This window comes from Endocarpon pusillum (assembly GCF_000464535.1).
Source record: "Endocarpon pusillum Z07020 unplaced genomic scaffold scaffold1466, whole genome shotgun sequence".
NCBI classification, from domain to species: Eukaryota; Fungi; Ascomycota; class Eurotiomycetes; order Verrucariales; family Verrucariaceae; genus Endocarpon; species Endocarpon pusillum.
Window position 1 is genome coordinate 61779 of NW_006916017.1, and position 10481 is coordinate 72259.

Here is a 10481-nt window from a genome sequence, read left to right on the forward strand (position 1 = left end):
GAAGGAGAAGGGAAAAGACTCAAGTACGGAGCGTATTAGAAAGCACCTTGATGCCCGTAGGCTGTTTATCCAAATAATGTTCGATAGTGGGCTCATGAGCTAAAAACAATTTCCAGCACAGCGACTGGGTGTGTTTTCTGTAGATGGACGAGGCGCGGGAGCAACTCTCGTAGCACAGTGCAGCAGCAACGTATGTGTGGTCCACCCCTGTCCATTTCCAAGTTGATGTAACTCGTCGGAAGGCTTCTGATTATGCTCGGACCAAGGTGTCCGCTGAAAATGGGATCATGACGGCCCCAGAACAGGCGGCCCTCCTCTTCAGGCTCTGGATCAATGAACAATGAGAAAGTCTTGACTTTTACCATTTTGTGGCGGACTAAGACTAAGACCCGCGCGACTGCTTTCTCAGACACCCTCCATCTCAGAATCGTATCCACCACATTTCACTTGATGATTGCTACCTCCAACCTACCCATAGCTTTGGCACTCTGAAGGGTACTGGCAGTGGCCGCCAAGGGAGATTGTCAACGACTCGAAGCTCACATGCTTGAAAGGATGGTTGTATTGAAGTGCACTGAGAACGAGCCTTTCCATCTTCTTTTTGTCAAGGATAAGAGTCCTCCAGGCGACTGGAGTTCCGACATCCTTCCATTTCTGGCATACTTACAGACAGATTACAAATTCGGCCAAGGTGCCGGAATTTCTGAAATGTGCAAGTATGGCTCGGAAGGATCTCCATGGGTACATCGTTGATCGATTTCTTTGCCATGATGAGCGGAGGGCTACCTGTGGCAGACTGTACGAGCCTTCAGTGTCTGCCTTGAAGCAGGCCTTTCAAATCACACAAGAGAATGTGGTGAGAATCTTTCCACTCGAGCAAGGTCATCAGCGGAAGGGAGGTATGAATGCAGTAGCCTGAAGGAGAAGGAGGAGGATTGAAGTTCATATACATCCACTTCTCTGTTGACCAAATGGTTCGTCACTAACAAAGAACCCTACAGAATTCTCAAGAGCGTTCCAGAACGTACTAAAAATTAGACAAGCATCTGCAGTTTGAGAGGTGGTTTCCGAGGTCTTGCAGCAAACAGCTACACAGCATGCTGCAAGACAATGTTCTGGATGGTCGTCGACGATGGGAGGGCTAATAAATCACCACCTAAGACTCTTCTTTTCGATGAAGAGCAAAGGACAGACACTTTAGCATGGGTACAGCATCATCTATATGATGTGCTGTCGTAGTCCGTGGTTGCTCTTTGTGTGGCTCTGTCGTCAACGTCAGTTTCATTGGGGGTGAGAATGCTCAGATCAATCAAAGATGATGTTTGTGACTTGGCACGTTCGTACACTAATACCTTTGATGTAAATAGAAGCATCTAATCTCCTGGCAGATTTTCTCAATGGAGGTTGTCCCGAAAATAGCGCAAACTTGACCGTGTGAATTCTCTGCGCAGCCTATGCCAGGCGTGAAAGAGGTGGCTATGATCAATTTCTTTGGCACAAAAGTACGGCCAATTGTCAGCATCAAAAGAGTCGAGCTGGAGTTGCCCTCCATGCCATCTTGCTCTTCACTCTTCTATAGTGGGTGGACGGATGGCTCTGAGTTTAGCAAAAAATGTGCACCACTTAGTCAACGACTGCTGTACGACCGCGGCGGCAAGAAGAAGCTTGTGACGAGATTAAGACTATCGCAATATGGGGAAGGAGATTTGTTGTCGATCCTTCGTTGATTGGTCATTGGTCAAGCGTTGCAACCAGGCTGCGATTAAGATACCTCACAGGCTAGGAATGTATTCCAGCGCATGCAGGTAAAAGTACAATGCGTCAAAGCCATTTCTTGCATATTCAATGTACACACTACCCTCTACCCAATTCTTGTGTAGTCATCTTGATGCTAGCAGCATTATATCCGTGAAGGTACGGTGACGAGGATCATAGGCGCACACTGAGGACTTGTACCGGCTGGTAGGTACAAATTCATTATGAACGATGCAGTGGCTGGAACGAGCCCCGCAAGCAAAACCTAGGACTTAGTATTGACAGTTCTCCCGCCTGCTGTGGCGTAGGCAGCGCAAAGGCAGCGCGGAAAGAAAAGTGGCAGATGTGCCGAATAATTTGGGTAATATCAAGACTTCCAGCTTATTAGAGCTGTTGTAGCCGTTGTCAAGCAACCTTCTCCTGCCTTGCCCGTCCGTCCGTCCCATGTATCCAGTCCAAGAGTCCAATGGTTCCAAATTTGATTAGAAACTTCTCATGATGCTCATCATGCATTTTCGCAATGCCACTCAGAAAATCGTATCCACTATGCGCCGTGGTGGTTTCCAGCAACTCCACCGCTAGGAATACCCAGAAACTCACTACATGGCAATGCAATATCATTGGAGGAATCGATACGGGCAGGCTGTTGGCGAAGAAGTGCTCAATTGGATGTGCGTATTGTGCCGCCAATGCCACAGGTGCTGTAAAGCGATGATGGACCTTGTGGATCTTGGGGTATACTGACGGAAGATGTAGAATACGATGGGCGTAATAGAAGAGGACCTCGCGGAGGAAGACACAAGCAAAGGCATCGAGGATGACTTGATCGAGAGGAGGCAAGCTTGCGTCGAAACGGTAAGTTGGTTTTCCATCAGCAAGGCCACCCAGTGAGAGTAGGGAGATATGAATCAATGCAGAGAAAAGTTGATTTCTGAAGACCACCTTCAGACAGTCCTTCAATTCCGCCGGCGTTGGCTGCTTGGTTCGGGGCTGTAGCTTGTGACGCTGGGAGAGGTTGGGTACAACATGGTCAAGGGCAAGGTAAAAGAGGGAAGGTAGCCAAAAGAAGACGAGCTGGATAAGTAGTGTTCCCCAGAATTCGATGACTGGCGGCGGATGCTGCTTGAGTAGACCATTCCAAGAGAGTTCCATGGTGCGCAGGCTCAGCAAGAACGGGTGTCATTAACTTGATCCATCCAAGATGGAAGATTTCTTTCATCTTTCTCTCCATTTGTGCCGAGGTACTTTGGCATACAGGCTACATTACTGTAAGTAACGTAATCAGGATTAAGTATCAGCCGACGCCCCCCTCACACGGCAGCAGAGCTCGCCTGGTGATATGTAGGCGAGTACGAGCCCCCGCGAGCCCGAGGATTGGACGGTTTTGGCTTGGAAATGTGGTGATTTGAGATGGCTGGCTTGAGCTACTGCCAGGAGATAAAAAGACAATTTTGAGCATTACTAGCCCTTTTCACTCGTTTCAATTTTAGTACTTCTGATTTTACATATTTTTGGTACGCCATCGAGGTAGGGATTACCGTACCGCAGGCAATATCACTCACATTGCTCTTCGACAACATCCGTGGAGGAGGTAAAAAGTCACTTCTCTCCGCGAGGCCGCAAGTTGCTGTTGATGTTTCCTGTGGTTACACACACATGGCACCCGTCCTGCTGGAATGCACAAGCTGAGGTTAGCCTTGGCGGTCTGTCACACGCAAACCTGTGGAAAAGGGGTTCGGCCAGGAGCTATTCTCCTCTGGCTGGGTGGTGGAAACGATGGCATCGCGGGTGGGATGTCTTCGCTCAACCCCATTCTTCCTGTCTTATCCTGCAAGCAACACATCGATTGACTCTCACACTTACGAAACATCATGGGAATCCCTACTGAAGTAGTTGGCAGCCTCCCGCGCCCAACCTGTGAGTGAAATCTATCAAACTTCGAGCACTGACTAGTATTGACACGAAAATCAGACCTGCAGCAGGCCTATGCTGATTACGACGCGGGCAAGATCCAGCAAGATGATCTATTCAAGGCACAGGATAAAGCGGTAGAGGACTCATTGTCCCAAATGTCTCAGACAGGCGAGACCCTCATTACAGATGGCGGGCAGAGAGCAAGTTCGTAAGCCTTCCGAACCCAAGGACTCAGCAGGTGCTGATGTGACAAGCTTCGCAACATGTCCGATTACCAAGTACGTGTGATGTTGTCCTTTTTGCGTTAGCTGCCAACACTTCAACAGCACACTCAGCGGAACGGGTCTTGCTGAGGGACTTGCTGCTGATGGCCAGTACTTTGTGCGTCCTAGATTCCAAAAGCTGGTGCTTCACCTAACAACGAGGAGGCAATCTTCGACGACGCCCCCATCGTCGTCAACTGCCAAGGCACGTCAAAGGATCATTCAAGTCTGCAATCAATATCGCTGTAAACCAGCTCCCCTGACTTACAAGTTTAGATACAAGACATATGCCTATGATAACTTCAAGAAGTCACACCCTTATGCTAAAGGCGTTCCCATGAAGCAGGCTGTCATTGCTCCTAGCATGCTTTACCTTTTGTGCCCTCTCAATGGCACTGTAGAAGGATATCCAAAGGAATAATTTGTTGAGGATCTGGTCAAAGAGGTAGAGTTGCGTACGAAGACCCGCACCATCCAACTGACATGTGCAGTGTGAGAAAGATATTCGGGGATGCTTTGAGGCCGGTGCGAAGCGTGTATCTATTGACTTCACTGAAGGTATGCCGAAGTACAAGTAGAATGTGCATCTGTTTGATGATTACGCAGGTCGCCTGGCCTCGAAAAACGATCCACGCAATCCTTGGACAGGGGCAAATCTGTTGCAGACATTTGTCGATCTATATAACAAGTTCGTCAATTGACGACTTTGATGTCGGTCCGTGATTGGCAATGCTCGTAGAGTTCTGGATCGCTTCTCACCGGAGGAGCGCAAGAATATTGGTATCCATACCTGTCCCGGCGGAGACTGCGACTCAGTCCACTCAGGCGAAGTCAACTATCATGCTCTTCTCCCCTCCATGTTCCAAATGAACGCAGGATATTTCTTGATCTCATTTCATCGTTGAATCTATCAGTACACAGCTATCTTGTGTCTCCAATAAGATGACAACCACCAGGGCGTACATCGACTTCCTCCATGACAATCAGGTAGATCTAGCCTAGGTGGACGCTGCCTCGCTTAATGCCACAACCATTTTTGATCTAGGCAGCAACCTGGACGGCTTTCCAACGACATTTTTCCACCTAACGAATACCTCCTGGTATAAGTTTTCCGCAGACCATTCTCAGCCGATTCAGGCATACTATGGGGCATTAACATAGTATGATAATGGCACTGCCCCAGGTTTCCAGCCTGACGGCTTTCTCATCACGCTCGTTATTTATATTATCTCTGTGTTGCCATTACAGTCTAACGTCTCCTGCACCGGCAACATACGCGCCACAACCTCGCTCTGCAACTAGCCTGACACTTATAAACACAGTAAGCAATTTGAGCCAGATAAGACATTCAACTCTTTCTAGGGCCTCATGCGCGTCGCAACAGATAGACAATGGCCCAGCACAGGGCTGGCTCATTATTCAGTCCAGTCTTTCTAAACAGATGCCTTCCTGATGGATCCGGTGGGGGTTCTGGGCTCAGACACGCGCGGAGGGTACGCTGAACTGTGGAAAAATTGGTGCTGGACGTCCTCGAGGACCGGCTAACGCTGGCCTTCAATGCCTTCTACTACTCCGCAGCAACGCAGGCTTTCGTGACCGGTGTGGGGAGTAATACCCCAAGGGTCCCGGCAACCGCTCTCGACCCAATCTTGGATGCTATAGCGAAAACAAGACGCGACGGCGGACAGGTCTACAAGTGTCATAAGGTCTGGTTGGCGCTTGTCATGGGCATCTCGTTCGCTCTGGAGGCGGCGACCATCGCGACATTTCCACTCCGGTGGAACACGAGACTACCAGATTTCTTGGGCTATGCGAGCTCGTGGACGATGGAGAACTGGCACTGTGAGAGGGAGGAGCTGGCGGAGAGCTCGGCGCTCGATGCGCTCGAGAGGGCAAGACGGATGGGGGATAACAGATTTAGGACTGCGAATGGTAGGGAGGGGATGGAGGTTAGGCATTTGGCGCTTGTACCGGTTGGTGGGATGAGAGATAGGAGAGGGAGAGAGAAGAGGAAAAGGAACAGTGAGGGGCCTACTGGTTTGAAAAGGGAGACTATATAACTGATAGCCAGGCCATATGTACTACGTAAGGTATAGCTGATATGAACGCACGGGAATGACGGAGGACCTGGAGGAGGCCATCCGAGTGACGCGACAGGCGGTCGAGGTCACGTCCCGACGACCATCCCGATCTGGCAGGCTGGTTGAAAACTTTGGCGCATCATCTCCTACATACCTGGAGTTGTCATAATGCAAGTCCTCCTGTTTGAATCAGGGCCTCTGCCCTGGCTGTAAAACTGCTTCAAGGTCAAGGCGACTATGAATGCGCCTACAAGCTGTCGACAGAAGCCATCGATCTCCTGCCACCCGTACACAACAGATTTCTAAGCCACCAAGATCAGTAACATGTTGTCTCTGATTTCTCTGGATCAGCAACGAGCGCGTGCTCTCTCGCGCACTATAGCTAGGAGAGTTATGTAGGAAAGGCCCCAAAAATCCTAGAGCGGGGACTTAGGGTCTTTCTCAGCCTCCTGATTAACGATCGGAGCGAAATATCTAAACTAAAAGCAGCCTATCTAGAACTGTACGAACGTTATGAAAGTCTTTGCCTAGAAGTAAAAGCACCAGTTGAGAACCTTGTAGACCAGATCCTACACGATAAGAACCTTGAGCGACGAACAAAGATGATTGAGAAGCGGAACGGATGCATACGAGATATCTAACAACTTCCGGGATTTCGACCATCTCAAAAAGGAGTTACTGCCAAGCAGATACAAGGCTCTTCAGTGAAGGGATACATCGTTTTCATTAACCTTACTGATCTAGGAGGCGACGTCATCATCATCTCTCCGTATGGGTTCAAAGCTCTCCCCTCGTCTCTGCTTCGATGTGTCCCAAGCAAGGAGCCAGATCAAGCAGGACCTTACCGCGACTTCACTAGGCAACCATAGCCCAAAGAACAGATCTTTTCGACCAATTCTTGTCGTGGCTGTGACAAGAATGTGTCAAATCAGTGTTGGACGAGCTATGTCATCTTGTTCAGCAGTTCCGAGGAAGACCTACTGAGGATGTGGTGAATCGGAACTGGCTTCGCCAATTCTTTCCCAATTTCATGCGGCAGGCGAACGCTTCTGCTGGAATGAAAGAGAGTGATTATTGCTGTGTCATTTCGTCCTACAGCTGTCAGTCAAGGCTCGAAGATATGTCCGAGAGCCAATCTGATAGTCACGTGATTAGTTTTGGCGCCAAGATGCCAAGGTGCGAAGTCCCCCCCCCCCGAACCAGCTCCCTGCCCCTAAGAAATTTGGTGCACGTCTCCGCATTCCTGATGACCACCGGCTCAACCTCGGTGCGTCAGAGCCTTAGAACATGGCAAACAGCAACTGATGAGCCGCTACTCAGTGGACTGAAGCGCCGCCGAGACAGTATTTTTGTTACGCACTCGCTGGCTGCGTTTCTCTGCTGACTAGTCTACGAGAAAGTTTTAATGTTTTTAATGTGGTCGGCGCACTCAACTCATAAACCGTCTTCTTGTTGTTACCAAGCACATCCAAACCGTTGCGATAAGGGTAGGTATTCCAACCCCAAGCCCCACCCCCAAAGCAATTTTGTCCGACGAGCTTCTACCTCCTCCGTCACCGTCGCCACTTGCTTCACCACTCGAAGCTGGTCTTGTTGCTAGCGGAGATGTAGCAGAGCTCCCTGTTGTGATGGGGCTGGTTGTGAGGGCACTGGTTGCGAGAGGACTTGTTATGATGGGACTGGTTGTGTAGGGACTGGTTGCCAGGGGACTAGTTGCGAGGGGACTGGCTGTGAGGAGACTGGTTGTGGTGGGACTTGTTGCGATGAGACTAGTTGTGATAGAACTTGTTGCGATAAGACTGGTTATAATAGAACTTGTTGCGATGGGACTGGCTGTGATGCGACTAGCTGCGATGGAACTGGTTGCGATGGAACTAGTTGCGATGGAACTGGTTGCGATGGAACTAGTTGCGATGGAACTGGTTGTGATAAGACTGGTTACGATAGGACTAATTGTGACGCGACTGGTTGTGATGCGACTAGTTATGATGCGACTGGTTGTAATAGGACTGGGTATGATGCGACTAGTTGAGGTGCGACTTATTGTGATGCGGCTTGCTGAGATTAATGTCCTTGGAGTATTGAAACTGCTGGCGATGGATTGGGCTGGGATGCAGGGGCAGAAGTAGAAAAGTGATACGATAAGTATGCAGAAAAATGGTTTCATTATTGTTCTCATGAGAAAAGTAGGAGGAAGGTTCAATGTCAATTCTGGGGCTCGACAGATGACACCGCAAGATATACTTACCGCAATCAGCCTCGTACTGGCAGGACGAATAATGAAGAGAAACGCGGTACAGCCGCCATGAGGCTATGGCTCGGTAACGCCTACAATCAGTATTTCATGATTGTTCTGCACTGCCTTTCTGACATCAACCTGGTAGTATCCAAAGAGCTCAGCCAACGCTTGAAGGCTGACAGGTCGTTTTGCTTGCCGGCGGTCGGCTCTTCACATGAACATTTCATTATCCAACCACTTCCCTTTACCATCGAGTTGGGTTGGGCGCGAGACCTTGGCATGTTCCAATCAAGCGAACCAATACTCATGCCCCCAAAAAGTCTCTGTCAACCTAATCTTGAATCTCATAAGCTATGGCCGCTTTTGACGTCGGGCAATGTGCTAGAGATGTCGATACATATGAAATGCTTTGGCTATGCTAGCGGAGACTTCTTGGCGGCACCGAGTATGACGTTGCTATCCTCTTCCAGAAGTAGTGCTGCGAAAATCCAGAGGCGAAGTTGTCCTGTAAGGCTGTATCGGTGCACAGCAGTGATTTGATTCGTTGCCAACTGCAGCTAAGTGTGATGAAAGAGGTTATTGGTGTGAGTTCTCGCGACGTGTCAGAAGTTCTGATGCAACTCTTTTGGATAATTTTATTCTGTTGCAAGTCTCTTCCAAGTCCACGACGCATGATAAGTCTTTCCACCACGATGAATAACTGCTTGCCAACAATGACTGAGAATTGCCTCAGAACTTTTCATCCTCTCGTGGTAGGTGAACTTTTTTCTTTTTCACCTACATGTCCAGTCTTGGCAGGCGATCGTCGATGAGCGACACGTCTTCGAAAAGCCACATTCGAGAGCCACATTCTAACTCCGACAATCCAATTCGCAAGGCGTCAAGTACAGCGTTCAGGGGCTTGGCATGCCGTTCCCGTCAAATCTGTAAGAGGACTTGCATCCGCTGACTCATTGAAGTAAGTCTCGGTCATAAATCCTTCCTTCTCGTCTTTAATTTCCTGTAATTGACACAATATGTAAAGGCCACAAATACAGCATTGTGCAGAAATACTGCTTTTATCAAGTAACCTAAACAATCCACGACGAGCAGGAAAGGATTCCGGAGATGGACCCAAGCAGAGCAAATAGCTGCGGTATTTTTCTGATTAATAAGTTAGTCTCAGGGACAAATGGATTGCGTTGCTTGTGCTAATGAGAAGTAAGTGATAGTGAGGGTGACAGGTTGAACTCAGCATCTTCGTAAGGATCAAAGACGTCTGGTCTAGATGCTGGATAAAGACTGTCTATGAAGCGGCTTGATGGTCACTGAGGGTCGTATATAAACGTCAATGCCGCCATGGTCTCGGAGAGGGTGATAAATATATACTAGTTAGTAGTAGTAGTTATACTACTAGAGACTTGACAGATGCCGGGAGATAAAAGCGTGCAAGCGGTCACGGGCAGCGCTTGCCCAATATAGTTTCGGCACGGCACTCATATGCAGAACTTGAATACGGAGTAGTGTAAGCATTCAATCCTCTGTCAGTGGTCCACAACTTGAAGAGAAAACGGAACCCGGTTCATAGCTTAAGCTAGGGGTGCATCAACAGCTTTACTACAGGATGATGAGACTGTGAGCCGGCTCAACTTGGGCTCCTCGAAGCATGGATGTTGTTCTAGGCGCCGCACAAAAAGCCAGAATGGACGCGAAGAACCCTTCACTCTACCTCTGGCTGTAGCATACCAGCAAATTTGTTGTCTAAACTGGTGCCAGTAGTGAGAGTCATAACTCCTACTCTGATGCCTGGAACCACTTTCTGTAGCAGACGGTAAACTGCCCATTGAAGGTGATCACATACCAAACTCACAATGCATTTACGAACACAAAGCCCAACTTCTGAGTTGGACCTCAGCAGGACATCCTCTCCACCTTCCCATCGTTGATTCCCCGCATTTCAAGATCTCTCGTCACCTCGATCATACCACGTGAATTGCTTATCAAGACCTCAAGAAATACAACACAACCTGGAATGGCTGGTGACCCGGCGCTGAAAAACCTTCGTGTTCTCGAGCTTGCCGGTCTTGCTCCAGGTCAGACAAATCCACCATTTGCCTCCCTTAACCATCGCCCACTCCTCTGACATTCTTCATGCAGCGCCATTCTGCGGCCTTCTCCTCGCCTCATATGGCGCCTCCGTCCTACGAATCGACCGTCCTCATCCCCTCGCTCACCTTCCACCACCAACCG

At 49.1% G+C, this 10481-nt stretch overlaps 2 protein-coding genes across 2 annotated transcripts; one reads left to right on the forward strand and one right to left on the reverse strand.

Annotated features, from left to right (window-relative positions):
* Positions 1-2160: 2160 nt before the first annotated feature.
* On the reverse strand, positions 2161-2907 carry EPUS_06374 (uncharacterized protein; the record flags this gene model as incomplete). The annotated part of the gene is made up of 1 exon (XM_007802046.1): positions 2161-2907. The coding sequence occupies one exon, from the start codon at positions 2905-2907 to the stop codon at positions 2161-2163; it is 747 nt and encodes a 248-aa protein (XP_007800237.1).
* A 719-nt stretch (positions 2908-3626) lies between these two features.
* Positions 3627-5992, forward strand: EPUS_06375 (uncharacterized protein; the record flags this gene model as incomplete). Its single annotated transcript, XM_007802047.1, has 6 exons — positions 3627-3672; positions 3727-3877; positions 3924-3947; positions 3996-4329; positions 4424-4490; positions 5511-5992. 6 exons carry the CDS (start codon positions 3627-3629, stop codon positions 5990-5992), a joined length of 1104 nt encoding a protein of 367 aa, XP_007800238.1.
* Positions 5993-10481: the final 4489 nt, after the last annotated feature.